The 27,500-nt window shown below is 35.7% G+C and overlaps 1 protein-coding gene across 3 annotated transcripts in view; it reads right to left on the reverse strand.

The window, feature by feature from the left end:
• LOC144962422 (phytanoyl-CoA dioxygenase domain-containing protein 1-like) overlaps nt 1–27,500 on the reverse strand; it is a 30,681-nt gene that overhangs the window by 1,912 nt on the left and 1,269 nt on the right. Inside the window, exons 1-9 of one of the 3 annotated variants that reach the window (XM_078895364.1) lie at nt 24,930–25,048; nt 23,825–23,992; nt 15,129–15,246; nt 5,759–5,859; nt 4,036–4,177; nt 3,407–3,501; nt 1,712–1,817; nt 556–640; nt 1–186 (exon numbers count right to left, since the gene is read on the reverse strand). The exon at nt 1–186 is cut by the window's left edge and continues 4 nt beyond it. In XM_078895364.1, coding sequence (XP_078751490.1) covers nt 1–186; nt 556–640; nt 1,712–1,817; nt 3,407–3,501; nt 4,036–4,177; nt 5,759–5,859; nt 15,129–15,246; nt 23,825–23,968 — 977 coding nt within the window. In that variant the 5' untranslated portion in view covers nt 23,969–23,992; nt 24,930–25,048. Of the gene's footprint in view, nt 187–555; nt 641–1,711; nt 1,818–3,406; nt 3,502–4,035; nt 4,178–5,758; nt 5,860–15,128; nt 15,247–23,824; nt 23,993–24,196; nt 24,743–24,929; nt 25,049–27,500 lie in introns of those variants that run through there. The other 2 variants (XM_078895362.1, XM_078895361.1) reach the window with 2 other exon arrangements.

A 27,500-nucleotide genomic window follows, 5' to 3' on the forward strand; every position in this document is an offset into this window, starting at 1 on the left:
CAAGCCTTATTCTGTTCTGCATTCCTGTCTATGTTGTTAAAGCCGTCCCAGTCAATCTTATCGATTGGGTTCTTCTCAGACCGGATCATCACTCCTTTCTTCAGGCCAAAAAATCCACAATCTTTGTCTGGTCTCTGCCAACGAAGGTCTATACTCCATCGGATTTCATTTGAGGTGTTGCTCAGGCTTTTTTATGGTGGAGAATATGGGAATTTAATTCAATGTTATCATTATTTGAAGTGTTGTATAGCTTTTCTATATCGAAGTCTAAAAGAAATACATTCAGTCTTCTTATCGCCATCCTCAAGCTGCTCCACAATTATTGTTGTTGTGAACATCATCAACATCAAATTCAAGATATCATTATCATTACTATCATGACCATTATGATTATCATCATTATCAGCAGCAGCAGCAGCAATAGCAGCAACAACAACAACTTTGATTGTGATTGTGAAGACTGTTGTGACTAATAGTTGATAAGCATAATATCAAAATAAGCACTTATTACACTAATATTGGCGTTTGAATAAATTATCTCAATCGTTTTATTACCTGCGATGTGGTATCATGTTATTGATGAGCAGCATACCTCCGTAAGGGATAGGGCACAAGACTTTGTCTCTCTTCACATTCACATCTGTCGAATATTAAATTTTAGATAAAACCAACATATTATACAGACTGAATCTTAGAATATGCTTATTAGCTACAATGATCATTCTTGTCATTTTCACAGACACGCACACAAACACACATACACATACACACAAGCACACACACATACACACACACACACACACACACACACACACACACCGTCCTCCTCATCTAGTGGTCTCATGGGGAAATAGAAACGGTGTTTTAAGTAATAAGGCCAGGAAGACCCAAATTTCCATTTGATACATTTATTATAAGTTCCACACTTGCAATATGCGTCAATGCGAACTACCCATTCACATCTACATCCAATGACGCGTGCGTGTAGCTGTGATGCAAGTTTAGAGGGGTGTCCACAATATCTATCATTTATTTATCTTGTGTGAAGTCCCTTACCTAAAGACACAAAACAATCCCAGAAAATCATTAACTTTGGCTTTCTAACTTTTCACTTATCCAGTCGCTCACTACTTTTACTGATTCTGGTAGTTTCAAAGTTTTATTGATTTTTCACATGTTATGCAAGTCGTGACATTTTTTTTGGTAAGTTTTAATACAAAAAGAGTGCCTAACAGGCAACTTTAGCTGTTTGCAGTTAAAAGCCTTTTCCATTTGGTGTGCCGGGGAAATAAATTAATAAGGTATTGTGAAACGTACTGAGTATGGTAAAACTGTGTGAATGCGATATATAAATGAGATTATGTTTTTACTTTATCTGGTCACAGAATTGCAATTCTAGAAGCCGGCCTCTATCTATGTACAGTTGTTTAATACAAGCATTTGTTAACATTTTGGCTTTACTTGCCAGATTATTATAATTTGTCAAAAAGTCTCAAAACTGAAACTTAAAAAAAAGTTTTAGGTTTGAGTTTTTCAACAAGTTGAAGGTCATCTCATACTGCCAATATGTTAGGTAAAATTATTTTCTCAAAAGGAATAATATGTTATATCAGTGTGTGGTAATCTAGATGTCTGGCCTATTTCTTTTTCGAACTCTTCCAAAAGTGTTAGGTGAAACCAAAGGTTATATTCAAATATCCAAGACACTTACTTAGGTCTCTCTCCATGTCCTCCTCGTCCAAGACAATATACCAAGTGTTACCCCAACAACAAGTGTGCCTCGCCACTTTCCCGGGCAAATGACCTCCTGAAACAACCTAGTCATAAAAGAGAGAGTTCACATATAAATACAAGATAAAATAAGACGACGGAAGTAAAAAAAAATTGTGAGCAGGCAGTGTCCTATGAGTAGCTCCTGAAAAGGCGGATATGAAATAATGCTAGACAAAACACACAAAAAACAGCCTAGAGTATACTTATTCTGCTTTGTCTAGCATTGGTTCAATACAAACCTTTTCAGAAGATACTACCAAGAAAAAATTTTGTTTATTTTGCGCCATCAAACAATGTCAATAAGGGGGTTTCCTGAGCGCATTGTGTTTATTGTGGTATTAGGATGCCTGGCGCTGTCGACTGTTCTAGATTTCACCTGCTTCCTTATTATTGTTTAATTCTTTATGCTGCTGGCTGAATACGTGTTTGAGTCCAAAACATCGTGTTTCAGTTCTTTTTTCGAAACGCGTTCCGTACTTTATGTGTTAATTGTAGAAAAACTCAAAGTATCTTACAGAGAGAAAGGTAGCACATATCAATTGCTGAATTTAAAAATTATTTAAAATGTGTTTATGATGATAAAGCGTCAGATAAAGTGGAAGTAGAATGAACAATACCGAAAAAATCATCTTTAAAAAATCAACCATTTTCAATTTATTAGGGATCGAACCTCAGACCTTTAATTGTAATTTTGACATTCATTCTCTGACACTGTTTCATTCACAATGTTTAGGTTTTATCGTGGACTGGAGACTGAGCTAGTTTTTTTTTAGAGAGACACATGAGCGATATATATTACTCTCTCTCTCTCTCTCTCTCTCTCTCTCTCTCTCTCTCTCTCTCTCTCTCTCTCTCTCCCTCTATCCCTCTCTATCTATCCACCTATCTGCTTATCTCACTCTCTCTCTCTCTATCTCTCTCACTCTCTATCTATCTATCTCTCTCTCACTCTCTTTTTATCTATCTTTCTCTCTCTATCTTTATCTATCCATCTCTCTTTCTCTCTCAATCTGTGTGTGTGTGTGTGTGTGTGTGTGTGTGCGAGTGTGTGTGTGTTTTTTTTCTCTGATAACCACTGATTAGCCGATCTGTTGTCAACCTACAAAACATACTTTTTTTTCGTCTTAGAGAACTTTAACCTCAATTCATATATATCGGCCGTGACTCTCAACTTGTCAAAAAGTCTCAAACTGGAGACCTCGAAGAAATTGCATGCAGGTTTGAGATTATTTTTATCAAGTTGGAGTCATCGTAATTGGCTGATATCAAGCTTGCTGTCCAAATTTATAAAAAGTGCTTCGTGAGTGAACGACATTAATTTTTTTGGAGCTTTTATATAACGCAATAATAACTAAACTTGCTCAAAGCTATTCATATGGGATCCTTAGCAAACAGCAACATTTAACATGAAGGACGATACATGACACCTGTTAGGCGATATAACAATTTTTTTTTTGGACAGAGACAACGCTGTCTCGGCCATGTATTCATTTTACACACGAGGAATGCCAGTAAAGCGCCTTTTCCAAGGACTTAACAATGCGCCGCTCAGAGTGGGACTCGAACCCAGGACCTTCCGATCCAAAGGCGAGTGTCATACCACAAGACCACATAGCACACAACGACCACATACTTCCATGCATCCATTCTTTTCATTGGCATCAAGGAGTGGAATCCAGGCAGTGGGTTGCAGGACATCATAAGAATTGTTGTCTAGATAGCCAGAATCTGTTACGATATGAATACAAATAGTACACAACGATAAACCGTGTTGTGTTTGTTTGGCTGAGGTTTGTTCAGTTTTATTTTGTTTTGTTTTGTTTTTGTTTTTTGTTGTTTGTTGTTTTATTTTTTGTTGCTTTTTTTGCTTTTTTTTAGGGGGGGGGGGGGTGATGATTAAAGGCCTTTTACCCGAGCCTTTAATAAATATTGGATAGATTTTCATAATATTGAAGTGTGTCAATCAGAAACGCCGGTCATGTAGACAGTTACAGCGTAGCAACTCTGGTTTCATTGAAGCTGTCACTTCTTTTATCGCTGAAAATAGCTCGACCTGAAGTTATCTTCTTCCTTAATGCAGATCATTGATAGAAGTAATAACTGAGCTATCGGGACCCCCGCCTTACAGAGGCCTTGTGTTAAAGATATCACATATTCATCATTTCAAATTGGTACCTGTCTGAATACAATTTTTATCTCTTGGTAATGGTGGCATCTTAACATCATGAAATTGACTAAGAAAATAATGTGAAGCCTTCAAACCTTGATGCCACGGCACTGTGGTAGACTCGTTCTGGGGAGTCTTTGTCCGGAGATTCCAGACGGGGTGACCCATAATCTCAGGTCCAATCAATTGTTCTACGACGTTCAGAAGTCTTTCATTGGACCACAGATCGCTCATTGCCTTTTGAAAAGAGTAAAATTAAAAGCAATAAGATTTTCAAAATTCTTTTATGAATAATTGTTGAGGTAAACTGCTCATTTACCTATGTAAAAAATCAAGGGCCTAAAGATAGAAGTACTTAATAAACAGGACATATTTTTTTAGAAAATGGAGGTTATCGTTTGAATTCATCTAGCTATAGAGAGTACACAAAAATCAAATTGTGTTATTGAGATAGTGGATTAGAAAAATTGATCGATGAATCAACTTAGGTGCTTATTCTTTAAGATTCTTACTGATTGGCTAAATAATCATGAAAATGTAATCTAAGTAATTTTGTCACAGGGGTCTTCAACTGCCTATTTGATTTTAAATTCATTTGGTCATTCCACTGCTTTACCATTTATGCCAATAAGTAGGCACCTTTAAATGAGCGTTTCAAATTCAATAATTTTGTTACCTTTCATACATCAATACATAGGAATGAAAATTGAAACTTTACAAATGAATACAAAGTTTAAACTTCTGAACAAAAACATTTGTAACTGTAACTAATAACGTATATCATTGATCATTATTCATATTGGATATATCCGTTGACAATTACAATACTAGATAAATATTTATAAAGTATGAAAGGACGAGAACTATAAGCCTTGTTCTTAAAATTTCTTATCAGTTTGGAGATCAAAAAGGCATCAAATCACCTATCCTAGTTAAAATTTGGGAGTGGCCAATCGTGTGCAGCAGTTTAAAATTCTGGGAAGTGCTTTTCAAAAGGGTAGGGGGTTCCAGTTACGAGCAAATCTGAAGATCAAGCGGAAAATAGTTCTCTAACGAACATCTGTTAAAGGGATTATTATAAGCTGCTTTCAGTTTTATTCATTCGCATCTAGCGTATAACAACACACTTACAGTAACTTTATATATTAGAATCCTAAATTAGTCACATTGAGGATTAAAGTGTTATAATAATACTGATTTGTTTTATTATTAATAAGTGAGCACTCATGGGTTGGTAATGACAGACTAAATAACAACTCTTTTTAAAACCCAACGAACGCACTGATACGTAGTCGCAGTCTTCACTGGGATTCGGAGTGCAGTGTGTTGATAATAACAAGAAATGAAATGAGCAGAAAAGTCCCAGAACACAATAGAGAATAAAAACTTCGTGGTGATGGGGGCTAGGACCCATGACCCTACTATTACGACAACTCCGCCTAACCGCGAGAGGGTAGCTCTACAGTCGAAGCCATCCACCACTCCAGGTATTGATACATCAGTTAGAAAAATTGTCACTACCCTTTGGATAGGACTCTAGAACTATATGCCATATCTGACACATCCAGCTAACCAATCACTGCTGGTTGACAGGGAGGTCAGAAAGAAATCTTTTCACTCGGAATCGATCTCAGTACCCTTGCGTGTGAAGCGAGTGCTCTACCAACTGAGCTACTGGGACCCCCAACTTCAATGTAAATAAAGAGTTAATCCGACCCTGACTGGAATTTCTGAAAGTTCGAGATTATATAAAAATATATGTTTTTGTCTCTTATACGAGTATTTCATAATATTTCCAAAATACATTTTAAAATTCACCTTTGTAAGCAATCCTTGTTTGTGAAGCAGGATATTTGCACCTGGGAATTCTTTCTCTAGGAATGCTAGACGTTCAAAGAAGCCTTTATCCTTGTACAGATCTTTAGAAAATAAAATGAAAGTAGAATGTTTTAGATCGAGTTACGCTCATTCCGAAGCAATAATAACTTCCCACTTGATCGACAACATTGTAGGTGACATCAAATTGGGAAAGTTGAAGAAATAATATGAAAGATGCATTTCTACAGTAATAATATTGTCACCATCCCTGCTTATGAGCCTAAACCTTGAATGACGTTCAGCAGCATAACAGTGTTTCTCATTTTGACCAAGACCCTTTTCATCTTATATGGGTATCGATAGATTAAGATGATTTCCAACTTGTTAAGATGTCTGAAAGCTGACAATGCAAAGAAGCCTGAGGTTTATAAATCTTGAACAAGTCAGGGGTCATCAATATGATAATATGTATCTAAAACTTTTATAGTTGTATTTTATCAGTAAACTCCGACTAGGCAAGATGATCAAATTAGACAGTTGGGGAGGTCTTCCGCACATTCCTCGATCGAAGGAAACAACGCAAGTACTCCTATAACTCTAAAAGAAAAAACTAAACATATCTAGCACCTGTAACTAACCCTAATAGGAAAAACAAAAAGCTTAGGAATTTTACTGCGACCTATGACTACGCCTAGTAAAAACAAAAAAACAAAAAAGGACTGCTCTGGACTACCTTTCAATACTGCAAAGACAATGGCGGCGGAGAACCAAAACAATGATCATATTAGGACATTTTAAACTTTTACCAATCAATCCAGGTTTGTTCTACAGCTTTTAAAATGCAACTGAAAATTGACTAATTGATAAACGCCTTACAAAACATTCACGGTTAAAATAACAAAATAAAGTGAAACTACCTGAGGAACGAGAGGAAGGTCTACCGACAGTTGAAACCAAGTCACAACTTTCCTTTTATTTTCATCATCCTCCCGTTGGATATTGCTGTTCGTGGAAACTCTGAACATATTATTTTTATATTAAATTCCTAGACCTGAACCTATGTTGGAATATTGGATTTTATGTGAACCCCCAGGAGTTATATTATCGTAATTCTGATTCTAGTCTGATAAACCACATTCTTATGCTATCATTGCTGCAATTAAATGAAAGCTCTCAACCAATGCGAACAGTCTTCCATTACAACAATAATACGTAAGCCCACAACTTAAGCCCAATTATCATTTAGTAAATATGTACAAGCCGGGTCTCCTCACAGTCAACAATCATTGGTCTCGGATCTTAAAACCTTTAGGACCAACCGCCACAAAACTGGTAATGCCGGGTGATTTAAATTAAATGCTGAAAGTGTAGAAATTACAGTCAATAATGAAGGTCCCAATAGCTGAATTGGTCGAGCACGCGCTTCACAAGCAAAGGGACCGAGATTGATCACGGGTGAAATTGATATCCCCCCCCCCCCACACACACACACACACTTGTTCATTCTGCAGTGATTGGGTAGCTGGGTTTATTAGATCCGGCGGAAAGTACTTTGCAATACTAACGTCCTATCTAATGGAAAGCAAGCATTTGCCATTGTCCATTGCACGCTGTAGAAACCGGGATAAAAGGCGGCTCTATGTACCTAACGCCTCTGAATGAATGCTACGAATCCAGTCAATAATAGTATAAAAAATAAGATCAAATTGGTAAAGACTCATCAACGAATTGAATATATGTGACCCTACGACTCAAAGCGGTATTAAGTCGGGATTTGGAAAACGAAGAAAACCGGTTTCAAAGTGGGAATGGTCATAATTATCAAATTTCAGTTTTTGGTTGTTTCAGAAACTACAATATTTTTTCTACATGGAAACATAATGATTCAACATAGATATTGAGGATAAGTTATATAAATTTAAAGTTTAAAAAAGTAACTATCAATAACACATTCAAACGAGATTTGTCTCAGAGAGCAACCATTTCGAAGACTTAGTAATATTAAGTCTTTTCCTCCACCAATACCATGTAAGATACAACAACAAAGGGCGTGTCTTTATCTATCTCAGAGAAAGCATGACTGTTTCCACAATGTTATGGCTCAACCAATAATGAACTTTAAAAACTGTGAACAAGTCTAGGTTTTTCCCTGACAACTTTACAAATTAATGATTCTGATTGGTCAACGCTCATCACATGCGCCTGTTGGCCATTAAAATGCCCGGGCAAAGTGTCATGACGTCAGCATGCGTGTGTTACATATGTGTGTGTTTGTGCATTTTGATACACACCACGTGCTATTATTTCTTTGTCTAGCTGCATTGGTTAATGATCGAAGTGAGGGTCCTTTGTCCCTCTTTCTTTATTCATGAAATTATAGGACATGCTAAGACTTTAATTGGGTGGGGTTCCTGACCTCCCATAGTGGGCAGTGAAGTACTTACTGTCTTCTATCCCCCTATATCTGTTTTCCAACTTGCTTTCTCGTTTGTCTTGGAATGAGATTACTTGGTTTTGTCCTGGCCCTGACCGGATACCCTTGGTGAGAGGGGAAACAGATATATAGTTAGTTTTGGGAGATGGTATATTTTCGCCTTGTAAATCATCTCTCTGTTATGTAACGTATTCTGTTGTTATGTTTACATATCATAATATGATTTGTAAACATTTGAGTGTATTCTTCTTAGTGGGGACCTGTGCTTGTGACTGGATAAGACTGATCACCTAAGTACTTCGATAGTTTTCTCTTGGAATCTACATATGTTCCCTATTTAACCCAATTCTCCTTTGTCTTACTTTTTCTTTTTCTTGGGTGCTTTAATTGTAATTAACTTATTACTATCCTATTTTCTTCCTTTTTACTGGCGCTGATATGACCTTAATGCGTTGCAATCGCCGTGTTTTATTTATTTTAAGGTCATCTTACAAAATAATGAATAACTACAAAAGTACTGATTGGATTATTTCAAACCTTTGTATGTACATTATCAAATGTATATTCTAAGCTCATGCCACATTCAGTGATTCCAAAACTCCGGTTTTACCGGGGAAAAATCCGGTCTGGAGTTACGGGCAACTTCCGTCAAATTCCGGTGAGATTAAAATGTTCCAAAGATACCCCCCCCCCCTATCAACCTCCATTCACTACTAATACAACCACCACCACCACATCATCTTCATTACCACTACTACTACAACCACCACCACATCCTCATCATCATCATCATCATCATCATCATCATCATGATCATCATCCCCACTGCTACTACTACAACCACATCCACCAACACCACCACATCATCATCACTATTAAAGCGTTTTACAGATGTGAACAAAATACAAAAATCATTCAAAAACGATGAGACAATAGGTATGTCCAGTAATACAACGAAAAGATTTTTTTAAGGGCGCTGATGAATAAACATTACCAAGTTTTATGTCTCTTTTTGAGGTAAGTCATTCTAATTCTAAACTTCCTACAAAACCACCCATTTAAAAGATCACTCCAAAAAAATACGTTCAACGGGGTCATTTTCATCTATGGCTGGGGGACATCTGTTTTGGCCTACAATTCCGCATAGCTCCCAAACTGTTACATCGGTTAAGAGGGAGTTTGGGATACAAATGAGGAAGATGCTAAAATACGGGAGGCTGCAGTTTCAAAGCAAGCTGGTTGGGAATAAAATGGGAAGAAATCAGGATCCTTGCAGTATATAAAATGGAGTACCTCATATTTCAGGATTTGTAAAGGGAAACAACATTGATAAAAATTTATCGTTATAAGCATTTCATTTTCTGGTTGAATGTCTCATCAAAGTTGTTGGTTGCATTTTGTTTTTACTTAACACAATCTTAGTAACAATTAGTGTAAGTATGGATAAGATATGAGAACATTTAAGATATATTCCATGCTTACATGCATAATTTTATAAATAATTCTCAAAACAGCATGAAAAGTGTTCGTGAAAAGAGGGTGTCATATTTACAAGTGATAACTAATTTAAAAAATGGTAAACAATCATTCACGACTTCTTTTTTTTTTTTTTTTTTTTTGCAAATTAATTAATATAATAACGAAAGTGAAATGAAAAAGGCTGCGCGAAGGGCATAAGAAGAGCATGTCGTCCAAAAAAAAATGGTAAAAAGGAGGGCACAAGTTGTGTAAATTGCAAAGTCAAATTTTTGTGTCACTTTTTGGACTCTGGATTTCCTTTTACACAGAGCATTGAGATGATCATACTTATGTACATTGGATAGAGAACTAAACGAGCTCTTACTTGATGTAAAAGAAATCATAATAATTATTTTTGTACCCCATATTTTCAAGGTTCAAACAAGTGTGAACTTACTTTTGCACATTATGACCATATGAATCTCTTTATAAGCCAAAAATTAATGTTCAAGTATCAGATTCTAAACATAATGTATCTAGCTACAAATTGCTAATGTTTAAATCAAAGCCCATCATTAGTATTAATTCTGCTGTTTTTATGATAAATTGGGAAATCTCGAGTTGGAACTTTTATAAATTTGTTACAGTGGCAAAATCAATCGTCTAGTCCACTTCGCGCAATGGTGAACACAATGATAAAGTGGAAGAGCCTACTAAGATAAAACTTATCAAACTGTCCCCTTCATTCGATAATCAACGAGTTTTAGCCTAATATATATCAAGGCATATTGTTGAACGATTGATAGATTGGTATACATAATATGATATTGACCTCTTACTTGACCTTTGGACCCCTTTGGCCAACCCACTTAATGCAGGTTGACGTGCCATCTAAAGATAGGGATAATAATATATCCAAGGTCAGAGAAGCACACGGTGTGCAGAAATTGAGCTGACCTCAGAGAAAACCTCTGGAAATAATAATAAGTAACAAATATCACTTGGATATTACAGTGCAGATATGGATTGTGAGGCTTTTCTCTCAGTCTGTAAAACATTCTTTAAAATTCTATTTTCTTTCATCCCATTTTTCAAGCTGTTTTGTATTTTAGAGTTGAATATTAATTTGGAATGCGGGCCGGTGGTGATATTTTTGTATTTGATTATCTTTAATTAAGGAATTTGATGGTTTGGGAAATTTTACCATCTTTGTTTGTTTGTTTGGTTTTTTTTTTGTGAATTAAAAATAATAATAAAATCGATAGGAGAAAGTCGTTTTCACAAAGTGGGTGGGAGGAGGGGGGAGGGAGGAGGGGGTGCTTGAGAAAGAGAGAGTGAGGTAGAAGAGAGAGAGTTATAATTTTTCCCCAAATCAAAACCTTTTCAAATTAAATTTATAGAGCTCTGCTCAGCTTGAATGAAACGTATTCACAGATTATGGCTATGAGTGGTGATTATATTATGGGAAGGGAAATATTGTGCAGAGAAGGCTTGTTCTTTCGAAACAAATCATCATCATCACCATAATAATCATCAACATAATCATCATTATCGTCATCATCATCATCATCATTTCATCTCATCATCATCATCATCATCATCATCATCATCATCATCATCATCATCATCATCACTATTATTATTATTATTATTATTATTATTTCATTATTATTATTACTATTATTATTATTATTATTATTATTATTATTATTATTATTATTATTATTATTATTATTATTATTATCAGCATCATCATCATCGTTTAGAGAACGGCACGAGAACTATTTTCTCGTGTAATCATTATCAGTACTACCTTGGGCATTTTCCCTTGCTTCATTAAAAGAATATTTGCTCCTGGAGACTCCTTCTCAATGAATGTCAATCTTTGAAACAAATCGGCTTCCTTATATGTGTCTGAGTGTAAAAATAGAATCATATCAGTCTACGAGTTTTGAGTATGGAGGAGGCATTTCCAGACTGCATCCAGTTTGGGGACACTCAATACAGTATGCACCTTCGTGATAAGGCGTAATGTTTAATAAAATAAAAAATTTAGGGTTAACAATAAGATCTAATACTATTAGATTATTAGTAATAGTCGAACGAAATTATGAGCTTGATTTGACGTTGTAATGGACAAAAATATCATGCGTTAGTACTAGTATGAGTATGAGTATTTTCTATCACAATAATGATCCCATAATGATTTGGGTTATTATACCTTCAATAAAGTAAACAATATTATGTTATGTCAAATTATTTCAAGCAAGTTAGGTTTATCTAAGACAACTTTGAAACTATTGGACGGGGTGATTTGACCTCTCATAGTAAAAAGGGAGGTCACTTGCTGTGCCTTCTATCCTCCTTTGTCTTTTCCCCCTTTCCATATCGCTCCATGTCTTTGTTCTGGATTGAGATTGCTCGATTTTTTTCATGAACCTGGCGGGATCCTTAGTTGGGAGGGAGACAGTTTTATTTTGATTTCTGTTTTTTTTATTTCTAGTTGTTTTTTTTTTTTTTTTTTTTTTTTTTTTTTTTTTTTTTTTTTTTTTTGGTTTTTTGTTTTGAGAGAGAGAGAGAGAGAGAGAGAGAGAGAGAGAGAGACAGAGAGAGAGAGAGAGAGAGAAAGAGAGATGAAAGGGGGGGGAGATGATGCTTTTTCCTTGTAAAACATCTCTCTCTCTCTCTCTCTCTCTCTCTCTCTCTCTCTCTCTCTCTCTCTCTCTCCCTCTCTCTCTCTCTCTCTTTCTAATGTATCATTATAATTATTCGTTTTGAACGCATTGTAAACGTTTGAGTGTATATTTCACAGCGGGATTCTTTGCTTCTGCCTGGATAGGACTTTTTCGTAGTGTCAAAATTGGTCCATCGTGGATTGCTCGTGGAATCTTCTGTTCTCTTTTTGAACTATCAAGAGTGGTAAAAATTTGTGTCAACATTTGAATCAATTTGTCTTAACTGAATCTAGATGATTATGGCTTCACGTCATACTTGTTTCCGAATTTAAACAATTCGCTTTAACTGGTATAAAATTGCAACTTATGTAGTTTGCCTTAAATTTAAAATTTATGATTTATTGCATATTATACATATTATTCCATATTTATTGCATATTATACATCATGTCGCAATTACCGATATGGAATCTCTAGCTTTAAATCATTTTAAATCGTATACTCAATATTGTCAAATTAACAGTGAATGCTTTATACATAATTTTGAAAAATTGCATGTATGCACGAAAGCTTCGCTTTTATAACAGAATATAAGCGTTTAAACTATACGATACAATTCAATTTGTTTGAGTTTCATTGAAACATTCATTTTCTTAAATATAGACCATGGAAACATTGTAGTTGCTTCGTATAGGATTAAGACTAGCAAGGCACTTAGTAGACTAGTAAATAACTAAATTTAATCCTTGTTCATGAAAAACGAGGCCCTGGGGCCGTTTTGATGAATGCGGACTAGCGCTTAGTTTCTGACTATCTCTAACTTTAGTCAAGGAGTTGAAAAAATCGGATTTCATGTGAGCTGACTAAGCAAGTCCCAAACTAAAATAACGGCACCTTCGGACTAAGTTTGGCCAAGTATTAGTCATTTGCTGAGACAGAACTTCAAGTCTTAGTCTGAGACTAGTTAATTACTATGATACATCATCGCGTCGACAAGATATACGAAAAGTGTCCTTTTGCTATTGACATTGGCTTTAAGAAGCTATAACATAAGTGCAGATCGTCGAATGTACACATTTTTGTAAGTAAAAACTAATTAAAACTGAATCTAATCAGCTCTCGAGTTGCGTACGACGGAGACTCGAAATAAAGAGTTTGCGCCAAAAAAGAACCAAAAAAAAAAATTATTAGAAAGTCTAGTTGAGACAGAAGTTATTCTGCTGGCATTGTAACTGACTGAAATAATGTGATTCATAAGAACACACTTTCTCTTTTGTTTGTTTGTTTGCTATTTTGTTTCAATTTGTTGAGTTTCAATTAAACGTTCAGGGTATACAATTGACAATCGACCATGGACATCATTGTAGTCTAACAGACGAAAGTCAATATGACGTGATTTGATTTATCATGACAAAAGAAAGTTAAAATATGAAAAAGAATGAAATGTTATCTATCCCGGATGTGTTGCTAATTTCCTCTTTGGAAATCTTTTGCGTTGAAAGTATGAAGACTGGTATCTTACATTCCATCATGTACTACAGAGTGTAGTACTACCAGCACAAAACAGCCGAATTAGTCACCGTCCTTACACCGCCCACTTCTAGTCAAGCTTGAGACTAGTAAATAACTAAATATAGTCCTCGTTCATGTAAACGGGCTCTGTTCACTACTGCTGGAGCATTCGCCTAATGTACGGTTTGAATGATTGCAGGTCAAATCCTTTTGAACGCTTTTAATTATATACGTCTCTTTACTACTTTGATACATTAGAGAACAATTTGCAAACCTAGGTTGAGAAATAATTCTCACTCTGTAATTATTATATTATAAATTTAATTTGACATCATATCGTCTATCTAGCTATGGGTTTATGGGTTGGTAATAGTGCATGGTATGTATGCTTTCTTGAAATCAAAAAAAGCAATGACATCATTATACTCACTTTTGCCCTTCTATCTCTATTTCTTCTTGGTCTGTCATTTCCCATAAATCTAATTTTCTAATTTTGTCATGCCATTTAATTGCAGTATTCTTCTCACACAGTTGTTGACTGTATTTTACGACTTGTGTTCTTACTCAAGTGTCATGTTTCTGAGCCATACAGCAACATCGATTCCACATTGGTGTTGAAATGTTATTATGATTAAAGTTAATTTTGCTTGAATGATAATTTGATAAGTCTGCGAACTGGCATTCTAAAATTATAGATGGAGAATAAAATAAGGTTGAGTTTTTACTTCATTGAAATCTAGACAGATCTAGTTTAAAGGTTTTAGATCAACACCTAGTTCGATGTACTTTGATCCATTTTAAGGGAATAGTTCAGACCTTCGCGGTCAAATGTCTATCAAACCCAGATGAGCAATCCTCTTAACTAATATCAGAGGTTTGATCAACAACCCGAAATATTAATAAGGGCAATAATGATCACTTCAGAGGCTTTCATCAACTGACCATCGATATGTCAGGTTTACTCAAATAGGTTGTCCTATTCCTTAGACTGTTGTGCCACGATGAACCAGCCAATTTTCTCAGCTAACGTCTCCATCAGACTATCTGATAGAGTAGTATTTTGAAAGGAGAGAGTATTTTATATATAAACAAATCCAGCCATAAACTGTTGTGATTTGAAATGCAAAGTTTATACAGATTTGACTTGGATATTAAATTGGCATCATACACACCAAAAAAAAAAGTGTTCGTTGCTTTAATTTTCGCTGGTCCGTTTTGTTTTTTGTTTTTTGTTTTGTTTTGTTTTTTTTTGGGGGGGGGTGGTATTTTTAAAAAAAACTAAATTACTTACTTAGGATTTTGCCATTATCGTATAACAACTGTGCCAGGTCATCAACAAGGCCCTCAATGTCCCGTCGACATGCATCCAGAGCCTCTTTATTGAAAAAGTCTGGAACTATTAGATATCCCTGGAAGTTTATAAAAGTAAAATGTAAATAATAAATATAAACAACTATACTACATAACATATTTCCAGGGTTTTACGGCGCTCAAAGTGCTTTACGGTGCTCATTTATAGCTGAATGGAGTGGGATAATGTGTGTTTAGTATTCACCCAAGAACACAACGCCAGACAGAATTTTGTGTTCACTGTCACCTTTCTGGTCACGAAGGACCGGTCTCAATATTGTTTGAAATTTGTTACAAGACGAGACAATGCACCACTGAGTCACCAAAGACACATTATCATAATGACAATCAGATGCCTCAAGTTCGCTTTTAAAAAATGACCAACATCGTAATCTTGATCGAGTCATTCCCTTCCTCTCGTTCCAGCATCTCTTCATCATTGGTATTCTAATGATCATCGTTATATAGTGTATATCAGTCAGTATCCGTGGCATGCTAATTGCCATTCAAGCTTGTTATTACTTTCATCATTATCATCATCATCACCATCATCATCATCATTATCATCATCAGCATCACCATCATCATCATCATTTTCATCATTAGCATCATCATCATCATCATCATCTTCATCATTATCATCAATGTAATGAGAGGCATTCGAACCTGAATTTTTCACAGACTGAATCTGAGATTTTTTACCTATCAAATCGAGAGATTTGTGAATTACTCTCAAACACGCTAGGACAAATTTCGCAGTTTTTTACAAACAGAAAAATGAAGGAAGTTGATATCACTCTTTTCTTTATTATTGATATAAGACTGCTAGTTGTGTGATTAGTTCTCATTAGATTCTCTCAATCAGTCTATGAACGTCAAAGGTAACACATAGTTTCAAATGATGATACGATTAATCAAGCGTGTGGGACTAGTGAGTATTTTATTAAAACGCATATTATCATTGGTACTGGCGGTCGGTCAATAGAGCGAAGTTGTTTTGTGCCGCCCTATATTTTCCGTAGATTAGCATGTCAACCAAACAAAAAACTTCAATTTTAAAATTTTGATAAAATTAAAAATTTAACACATACTGCTTTTTGTTTTGAATTTAATATTTGATGACTCGTGCGTCGCTCCGCGAAGGTAGCGTCAAATCGGCACGTTTCATCTTTCCTGCGCGGGGTGACAATGAGCGGAGGGTGTGGTGTGGTGGGGAAGTGTTTTTTTTTTGTTTATATGAGCCAGTATTCGTCTGGCCGTCCTGTCCTTATCCTATACTCTGTTGTACCTTGAAGAAAGTTAGTTACCACTCCCCAATCTCCCGCCACCCTCCCTCCCAGGGCCGGATTTACCTATAAGCTATACAAGCTGTAGCTGAGGGCCCCATCGCTTGGGGGGCCCCGAAAAAGCAATACATATATGCTCTCTGTGGCAAAATAAATGGATTAAAAAGTGTTTTGGGGCCCTCCCACGAAATTATGGGGCCCCCAAGAAATTATGGGGCCCACCCGAAATTATAGCCCCCCCCCCCCACGAAATTATGGGGCCCCCACGAAATTGTGGGGCCCCTATGAAATAGAGGGGTCCTGATGAGTCAATCCATTTCCATTTCTTGTACCTCGAATACTATTCGGGTTATAAAGAAGGCGAGTTTATTATTTAAAACATAAATAGTTGATGCGAAGATATTAAAAAATTAATGATTTCAGTGTAGAATGCACAAAATAATGTAAATTTGCTGGATAAAGAAATTCTCAATAAAAAAATATAAGGATTTTTGAAGCAAGGACAAACAAATAATCCATGGGTATTCGAAGTGTACAAGATTGTAAGGAATCACTTCAATCTTACTTTCAATATCCGTTTGTAGTATTTCCTGTTCTTGTTTGTTGGATTTTTGTTTTCGCTTTGCCATTGCAAATTCACAGATCGTAAACGTTTTAAAAAATTTTGGACTTGGATTGCAACGTTTTTGGGAATTTTAAGGTAAGTTTTAGCGATTTAGATCTAAGTTTGGTCACTACTTAAGATCTGGGGTCACTATTTTTGTTTCATGTATTGCGTCATCAGTCCCCGGAATGAAAGTTATGGGAAACGAAAGTAGGGACCACAGCAGATCTTTCGTAGAGCTTAGACTTAGGACTGCTGATGTTATTTGTTTCTTCTTCTAATTATATGTTTCTAGCTAGCTACCAATTTAATACAGGATTTAAGAGTATGGGCGCTTAGGCTTAAGGGCACTACTGAAAGAGAACGGTCCCGAGCTCATCAATCCTAAAAATAATATTTTCTAACCCTAAGATTTATTACTAGTTTTCGATTGTTATTTTCAGGGTTGAAGAGCTCGTTCTTTGCAAAAACTGAAATATGTCTTTATATTCACATGCGTGTTTATAAATATAGGAGAGCAAGGTATACAGGCGTTACACGAGTTTTGATACTTAAAACACTGATATTTAGGCAATCTTGCCTGGATACAGTTATCTTCGGAGCTTGAAACGTGTCGGCTTCGGTTACTGTAGATTTGGTGTTTGACTCAAACCCTATGCACCATATCATCAGCTGCCAGTTGCCAGCCAGATGCTCGGCGCGATTGGTTGACCCGATGTCAATATACTGTGACTAATTGGTATTTGATAGTTGTGCCGTGCCAGTATGATATGCGGGATGCAAATGATTGTTGAAGTACACTCTCTGTGATATGAAAATAATGGCTAGCGTATAGAAAAGTAGATAAACTGCAGACTCTTTTGTTTTATTGAAATTAGAAACACAGTTTTTTTTTTAATTTGATTTCTGCCAGTATGACGAATCAATAAAAAGTCCATAGACTACCTCACAATGATGGAAAAATAAATTAACAAAACGTAAACAATAAATACATATTTCATTATTAGAGTCCAATTGTTATATAGCTAATTATTCATATTTTTTATCGTTAGTAGAATATGTTTTTCAGTTGCAATAAGATTACAACGTTTGTCATTGCCACCATCAGAATTGCCTATTTTTAGACAATGGTAATGGGACAAATAACACTTCTGGTTTTTTTTAATGTGTACCCAGATATGTTTTTTTAAATTCTACCCACAGTTTGCACAATGTCTACAAGGTATAAAAGTGGGGCACAAAAGAGGAAAAATAAGATCAGAACTGAAGAAGAGACACGCAAGTTGACAAAATTAGAAAGTTTCTTAACAAAGAAAGATAAAGACGTTGATGAACCAACGGGTTTGAACACAACGAGTCAGTCACAGAAAATTCATTCTTTATCCGAAACAGAACCTAGTACATCTAGTTGTGTAGAAATTATATCAAACCCATCAAGTGATATAGAAAGTTCGGCAACGAGTAAAGCAACAAGTACCATTTCAAACCCAGAGAGCAGTAAAACCACAGAAGATGTTGCATTTAAAAACAGGGAGAATGATGTTGGATTGTGGGGTGATTTAAGTAAAGATGATATTTCATATTGGGTAGAAAAAGGCTCGTCAGGGTGCCAACACTCGAATGACTCATTTGAAAAATCAAAAATGCATTTTGCAAACCAAGACAGATATTGTTCAAAAGGTTTGTTCTACCCAAAACGGGCTAATGGTGAAAAATATTGCAGAGAATGGTTAGTATATTCTCCAGCAACTGGTCGTGTATACTGTTTTGTTTGTAAACTTTTTTCAACAAATACTTCTACACCATTATCATCTGTTGGATTTTGTGATTGGCGCAACACGTATTTAGTACAAAATCACGAAAACTCTGGACCCCATGGAATAGCTTCGGTAGCGTATCTTACAAGAAAACGTGGTTCAACGATTGACTGCAAGTTGGCAGAAGAGATAAATACTAAACGACAGTATTGGAAAAATGTTCTTGAGCGAGGTGTGGCAGTTATAATTACTATATCAGAACGTGGGTTACCTTTCAGGGGAGATGAGGAAAGGTTTGGTTCTCCACACAACGGGAATTTCCTTGGATTACTCGAACTTGTGGCAAAATTTGATCCATTTCTAGCGAACCATATCAAAGAATTTGGGAATAAAGGATCGGGCGTCACTTCTTATCTATCAAAAACTACATGTGATGAATTCATTCAAATAATGGCTCACAAGGTAAGAACCTCAATTCTGAATGATTTAAGAACTGGTGGGTACTTCAGCTTATCAGTAGATTCCACTCCCGACCGATCCCATATTGACCAACTGACTGTCATTGTGAGGTATGTTTCGCCAGACGATGGATTGCCTATTGAACGTTTTCTCACTTTCTTAGAGATGGGTAGTCATACGGGAGAAAATATGGCAAAATTGGTTCTAAACTACCTTACAGACGAATGCAAAATAGACTTCACCAAATGTCGAGGCCAGTCGTACGATAATGCCGCCAACATGTCTGGCAAATACAAGGGCGCAGACAAACAAGTATGCCATGTTTATTCCATGTGCTGGTCATTCCTAAATCTGATTGGTAGAGCAGCTGTTGACTGCTGTTTGGATGCTGTGAATTTTTTTGGAATCATTCAAGAAATATACAACTTTTTTTTCATCATCCACACATAGATGGGCCATATTATTATCCTTTTACAAAGATGGTGCAAAAGTTCCAAAATCGTTATCTCAAACTAGATGGGAAGCCCATTCAACAGCAACACAAGCAATACTTGAGAGTTATAACGAGATTATCTCTGCGTTGCAGCAGCTTTATACCGATACTACACAAAAGGGGGACACAAGAAATCAAGCCATGAATATTACAAATAAAATGGAAGAGTTGGAATTTATGGTAATGCTGTATCTGTGGAGTTACTTGCTAGAGGAATTTCACAAGACAAGTCAATCCCTCCAGGACCCATCAATTAGTTTAGACGTTTGTAAAAAGTTATATGCTTCTCTTTCGGACTTTGTCAAAGGTTGCAGGAATATGTTCGATCATTTTGTAGAAAAAGCTAAAGAAAAATTGCCGGATGTTGACTTTAAAAATCCCAGAAATCGAAGAAAACCCAGCAATGGTGATGGTGATGCTTTAGAGAATATCGAGCCCAGAGACAGATTTAGAATCAATTCATTTATACCCGTGATTGATGCATTAGAGTCGAATCTAGCACAACAAGCCTCTGTGTATAGTGATGCTTCCAACAAGTTCTCATTCTTAACGCAATTAATTGCTACAGAAGAAGAGATTCGTGTAGTGGTCAGTGCCTTATACCAAGCTTATCCTGAAGATGTTGACATGAACCTTGTGGGAGAAGTGAAGCATTTTCACCAATACATTAGACAAAGTCAGGCCTCTGGTTCGATGGAACGTTATAGTATGACGCACCAGGATTTGTACAAAATAATATTTAACGATCACGTCAAATCAGCTTTCCCTAACGTAGAGGCAATTTTGAGAATGTTTTTAAGTATGATGATTGCAAATTGCTATGGAGAAAGATCTTTTTCACAATTAAAAAGGATTAAAAACGAATTCAGATCAACAATGGCTCAAGATAGACTATGCTCCCTCAGTCTCATGTGCATTGAAAGCGACAAACTACGCAGTCTATCATTTGATGACGTTATTAATGACTTTGCTCTGACAAAGGCAAGGAAAAAAAACATTTTAACATGTAAGTTTTTTACACTAGAATAGCTTATTTTAATAGTTACTATAATTTAATATCGTACTGTATACGCGCTTATTATTTGTATTTCATTCTATTATCAGAAATTCGTTTTTGGCTCAGATACTATCCTGAGTTATAAAGGGGCCCCAAAATTTCAAATAGCTTAGGGGCCCCACTAAGTCTAAATCCGGCCCTGCTCCCTCCCCAACTAACTATTGTCTTTCACTGCTAAAATAATTAGGCCAAGACGGCCAATCTAGCGATGCACGCCCTGAGGTCCTACTTGGGATAAATTAAAACCATATCAGTTTTATCACTGAAAGAAGAGGCTTTGCTTCACTTAGATATACGGATGAAGAGAATGGCAAAAAAAAATATATTTTATCATTGTTGGTTTTGCTTAAATATATATTAAATATCAAAAAGAACAGTAAACAAAGTATGCACCGAGAAGAGCCCCATGATACTATAAATAAAAATCCCTGACCCCACGGAGTCCTTCATCCCCGCACACTCCCAACGATCCCTACTCAACTTGTATTGTGTGCATTGTCTAATAATAGTATAATTATAATAATTATAAAGATGTCGCTGATTGTGTGTGAAGTTAACAAGTGCTTTGCGTTTGGAATTAAATGTGGATTTTTAAATTCAATTATTCTAAAGTTGTGTGCCATACCGTTAGTATTCAGAGAAAATGTATTATCGCTGTTGTCATTGTTTATGAAACCTACCTGTTTTTATCTTGAATCATTTCATTTTAAAAAGTGATTTCTGTAATTTGTAACCAATCATGAATCATGTTGATTTTTTAATTGAAAATCGATTCCGACACTTATCCCCTCAAGAGAAAATAGTGGTGAAAGATTTAGGTCCACACAAACCAGTGAATTTTAACTTAGTTTCTAACACACCGAGGAGACAGCGCCGATTTAATAATGATTATTTTTAAAATGTTGAATGGCTTACTGCCAGTGAAAGCCGTAAAACGCTTCATTGTTTTTATTGCTTGATTTTTTGGTGATGTATGCTATAACGGACAACAGGAGGATTCAGTGATATTGCGCACATCTCTCAGGCATGAAGAAACATTCTGAATCAAATAGCCATGTCACAGATGCTGTTAAATATAAACTTTTCAACGTTGTAGATATAAGAAATCAGTTGGAAACAGGACATGCTGCGTCTGTGAGTCGTTATAATGAACAGGTGAAAGTTAACAGACAAGTTTTGTCCAAGATAATTGATGCTCTTTTGTGAGTACGTCTCGTTAATATTCTAACACACACACACACACATACACGCACACACAAACAGACGCACATATGCAAACAATTGCAATACCCCCCTCCACACATACACACATAACACACACACACACACACACACACACACACAAACATACAAACTAGGTCAAATTAAGTTAAATTAACTAGACCAATAAAATTTGATTCTGTATTTCGGATTTGTGCCGCCTTAAATACAGTGTGACCAACCGCCCCTTATCATTGGTAACTCCGTGGTAGTTTGCTTAGTTTTGCATTTACTGAAATTGTATATAATCGGGCGACTTCCCCTCAGACAGGCCAGCTAGTTTAACACTGACGAATTCAATTCCTTGTACATATTTTAGCAGATCAGGTTCGATCCCACCCCGGTATGGAATCAGAAGAGCGGTTCCAGACAGAAAACCGTCACCAACATTCCCGCAATGACAACCTTTTTCAAGAATAGCAAGCAGAGGGACGACAGGGATCCAAGAAAACTCGCAGCAGGGAGCTATTAATGCAGATAAGCACAATCGTGCAGACAATTGGCCGCCAATAGTTTTGCCCAGTGATGTATTAACTTCTTTTGTAAATATAACACGTCTTAATGATCAGAATAAATCTGATCAACATTTTATAGATGGAACGAAATTGACCTCACTCAGTTCTTTGTTATTGTTTTTTAGACAGTCATTGTTATGATCAGTTCTCACTAAATTATAATAATCAGATGACAATAATAACAGCATTGTTACCAACAAAAACGCGACAATAATGACAACTCCACCGAAAATAACAATAACAACAATAACAACGACATCAACAACACCAAATAACGTCCAAAAAAACAATATCACAATTACCACAATCATCACCACAATCATCACCACCACCACCACAAACACCAACAACAACAACAACAAACCGACTACAACAACACCAGCAGCAAACACTAAAACAAATTTATTATAAAAAATGCATAACACGCAACAACAACAAGAAGAACAATAGCATAAACAACAATAACTACTAAGACGACAATAATAACATTAACAACAACAATAAGAATAACATCACCACTAAAAACAATAATAACAACAACAACGACCTCAAAAACTCCCACAACATCAAGCAATAATATCACCACTACCACAACCACTATAAACAACAACAACAACAACGACACGACTACCACCAATAACAACTACAGAAACGAAAACAGCAACACTGCAACAACAATGGCAATAACATCACCACCGAAAACAACAACAACAACCTACCATGACATCATAAACGCCAACAACATCAACAACAACAACGACACCACTACCATGAACAACAACTACAAGAGCAAGAACAAGAAGAGCACGAACATCAACAACAAACACATAACAATAACAACAGTATCACCACCACAAAAATCCAACAATAACAAAAACGACATCTAAAAACGCCAACAGCAACATTAATAACATCACCACTAACAAAACCACTATCACCACCACCACCACTGCTACTACTACTACTACTACTACTACTACTACTACTACTACTACTACTACTACTACTACTACTACTACTACTACTACTACTACTACTACTACTACTACTACTACTACTATTACTACTACTACTACTACTACTACTACTACTACTACTACTACTACTACAACAACAACAAATACAGCAACAATAACAACAACAACAATAATGCAAATGAAACAATAAATTACACTCATTTTACATTTTTTAGAAAAAAAGTAACACCTTCTCAAAATAATGTCTTATCTGGGATTCCTCTAACTGGCCAGACTTCAGTGGTAGTTTGTGTGGAGGCATTGCTCTGATATCAAACACCTCTGGGTGGGGGGTCCCCATGAGACCGCTGGGGGTGGTACCTTTCTCTGACATGGTGGGATGTTTGTAATATTTTGTCTGTTAGGGAGGGAAAAAACGTCAATTTCAAAAAGGGGCAATTCAAGAGTAATGTTGGATTAGCATGTAAAACATGATTACTTTCTTTATACACACACACACACACACACACACATATATATATAATATATATATATATATATATATATATATATATATATATATATATATATATATATATATATATATATATAATGCTCTTACCTCTTATAAATTACAAAACTATTCGTTGCCTCTTATGAACAGCACTATATTTTCAAGCACACTTTATTTCTGATCATATCTTACAATCCCGTGTTGAAGTGTGTATAGAGCAGTAAAGTTAGGTGCCCCAAACGTAAACAAAGGTCGAGAAGCACGTGGCAAACCACATGTTCCTGTCTTGACAGCTCACGTTCCAATGTAAATAATAGAAAAAAATAACCTTTAAAATTTGGCTGTTAGGTGGCAAAAGAAACACATATTCATAAATACTCGATCATGCATCAAATAATGTCTAGATATGGATATTTTATGGAACAAAAGGTAAAATTTTCTAAAATTTATCAAAAGTTACAGTCTATCTATTTTTAGACCAGAGCAAATTATTGCGCTGGTGTGAACAAAACGAGAATTATTCGGAGCCTGATTTTCATAATAATTTAGCCTTATATTATTATTTCTGCAACTGTTAGATTTTATGTAAACATATTTTCAATACTGAAAGTGTATTGCCTACAACTCAAACTACAAAATTGGGAGACCTATATTGTGCGTAAATTATTCCGGTCCCTAACGGAAATCACTAGCAACTTGTTATTGTTTACGTTTGGGGCACCTAACTTTGCTGCTCTATAGATATGTAAAGTTGAACTATGAAAAGTAAATATTATAAGCTATATTCACGTAACGTGCACAACACAACAGCTGTGAGAGTTAGAAACCATATTATTATTACACAATAGATCACATTCGAGAACTTCAGTGTTGTGTTAAATCGCGTACGTGGAACAGTCGAACTCTGTCAAATGTGTACATTCAGAAAATATTCCAGTTAAAGGGTTTCATATGTAAGATAATTCGCTTTGGGTCTACCTTGACCTCTGAACCCAACAAATTACAAAACGTCAGGAATGTTAATGTTTATGAGTGGGATGCCTGCAGTTGTTGTGTGTTGTTACTTTTAGTTAAGGGGGGAGCGACACTAAAGGGTCATTTTTTTTATTTGATGAAATATCCTAAACTTCTATGCACAGTCATAATGTATATGTTTGGGAAGGATGATTGCATATAATTTTTTTCGAAAAAAGTTGCCCGTTGTTACGGGAACGACGCCATATTGGAAAATAAACAACACATCTTAAAAAGTCAAAGGCTTTTTTGTTTATCAACCGATTGCTGTATTATTTTGGCCAGAGGTAGAAAATAGGAAAATAAAGAGGCTCTAGAAGCCCGATTTTTAATTTTTAAATTAGAAACTTTAAAAGTTAATTTCAAAGTTATTACTCGATTATTCTCCTTGAAAAAAGTTACATAATTTGAAATTACTCATTAAACAAAATTTGTTTTCAAAAATCCGGCTCCTAGAGGACCTTCGTATTCGTATGACACTCATTTGTAGAAAGTTTGAAGAAGATTGGTTTAAAACTGAGGGAGGAGATAGGTTGTTAGTGACGACAATTGTCTTCAACAGTCGTACTGTCACTTCCTTCCTAATGACGTATGGTAACTTAGTAACACTGGCTCTAAACTATCGGAACAATGGCTGACGCCGTATGAAATATTTCCCCGGCGAGCTTAAACGCGTATCCAGAGGTAAAAAACCCCATCAATTTGATCATGTATTGACTTTTACACATTCTGATCACAAGGCATATGAAAAGGGAATGAAAAGTTCTAGCCAGCATGAAGAATAAAAAGTAATGATTTTCTTTGTTTAGAACCAAGATGGCCGCCGTTGCCGGGCGCGTGACATCAGACTATTGAATCCAATTGCAGTTTTGAGAAAAACGCATTTAAAAGTCAAAGTAAACGAGTTTAGGGAAAAACTCTCCTCTCGCTCTCTGATTAAATTGTGACAACATGACATAATTAAGATCAAAGTGATTGGTTGTTGAAGATAGAGGAGATTTTTTACTTTTAATTGATATGTTTTTGCCTTTACTTAGTTATAAAGACTATTTGATATTCTTTCATGAAATCAGTCCACTGAAACTAAAAATGGGCAGGATCTAACCATACCATGGGTCACAAAATACGTTTTTTTGAGTCGAAAAAACTGAAGATGAAGTTTTCATGCAATTTTTTATGCAGACTAATGGTCACATGACAACATCCCACCAAAATCTAATTTTTAGCAAACTGGGTCAAAATTCATCATTTTTAATGTCGCTGCCCTTAAAGCAATGAAGGCCCAGCAAAATAAGGTGGTACTGTGAATTTGTCTTTTCATGTAATGTGTTTATGGGTGTATACGTGTTCTTAACATTAATTTGATTATGATTGATATCATATAAATTATTATGTTCAACTTAATACAACTACTACATTTAGTAGTAGTAGTAGTAGTAGTCGTAGTAGTAGTAGTAGTAGTAGTAGTAGTAGTAGTAGTAGTAGTAGTAGTAGTAGTAGTAGTAGTAGTAGTAGTAGTAATAGTAGTAGTAGTAGTAGTAGTAGAAGAATAGTAGTAGTAGTAGTAGTAGTAGTAGTAATAGTAGTCTTAGTGTAGTAGTAGTAGTAGTCTTAGTGTAGTAGTAGTAGTAGTAGTAGTAGTAGTAGTAGTAGTAGTAGTAGTAGTAGTAGTAGTAGTAGTAGCAGAAGTAATAGTAGTCTTAGTAGTAGTAATAGTATAATAGTAGTAGTAGTAATAGTAGTAGTAGTAGTAGTAGTAGTAGTAGTTGTTGTTGTTGTTGTTGTTGTTGTTGTAGCGGTTTTGACATCAATTTCTACCAGTGAGAGAGCCAATAGAACGAATGGAGTTGAAGTCACTCAGCTCTTTGTATTGTTTTTGACCGCCAATTGGATTAACGTTTCTCACTTAAGTCCCCCCTGACAAACTGTAAACGATATAAGTTACACACATAGTTATTTTACCTAAACTTTTTGTTCTTCTGTTGTATGTTTTGGACATCTTTTTTCTTTGTTGCTTCTTGTTGGGTTTTTTTCGTTTTGTTTTGTTTTTTCTTCTATGGAGGAGGAGGGTTATTTTCAGGAGTATTTTTTTATGTTTTGTTTTGATTTCTGTATGTTTTGTTATGTAGTTTTTCCTTTTCGTTTTGATTTTTAAAGCGGGGGGTTAAGTTGGTTTGTTTTTATGTTAATGATATTTTGTTTGTGTTTTTTTGGGGTTTTTTTCTTGTTCACTTTTTATTTGTTCTATTTCTGAGGGAGGCGTGGTGGTTTTGTTTCGGGTTTGTTGTTTGTTTTGTTTTTGTTTTTTGTTTGTTTGTTGTTTTTGTTTTTTTTTTTGGGGGGGGGGGGGGGGGGGGGGGGTGTTTTGTTTCCCTTCTTTGTTTTGGGTTGTTGTTGC

The sequence above is a fragment of the Berghia stephanieae genome, chromosome 1 (assembly GCF_034508935.2).
Source record: "Berghia stephanieae isolate SIO BIC M18660-M18661 chromosome 1, UCSD_Bste_1.3, whole genome shotgun sequence".
NCBI classification, from domain to species: Eukaryota; Metazoa; Mollusca; class Gastropoda; order Nudibranchia; family Aeolidiidae; genus Berghia; species Berghia stephanieae.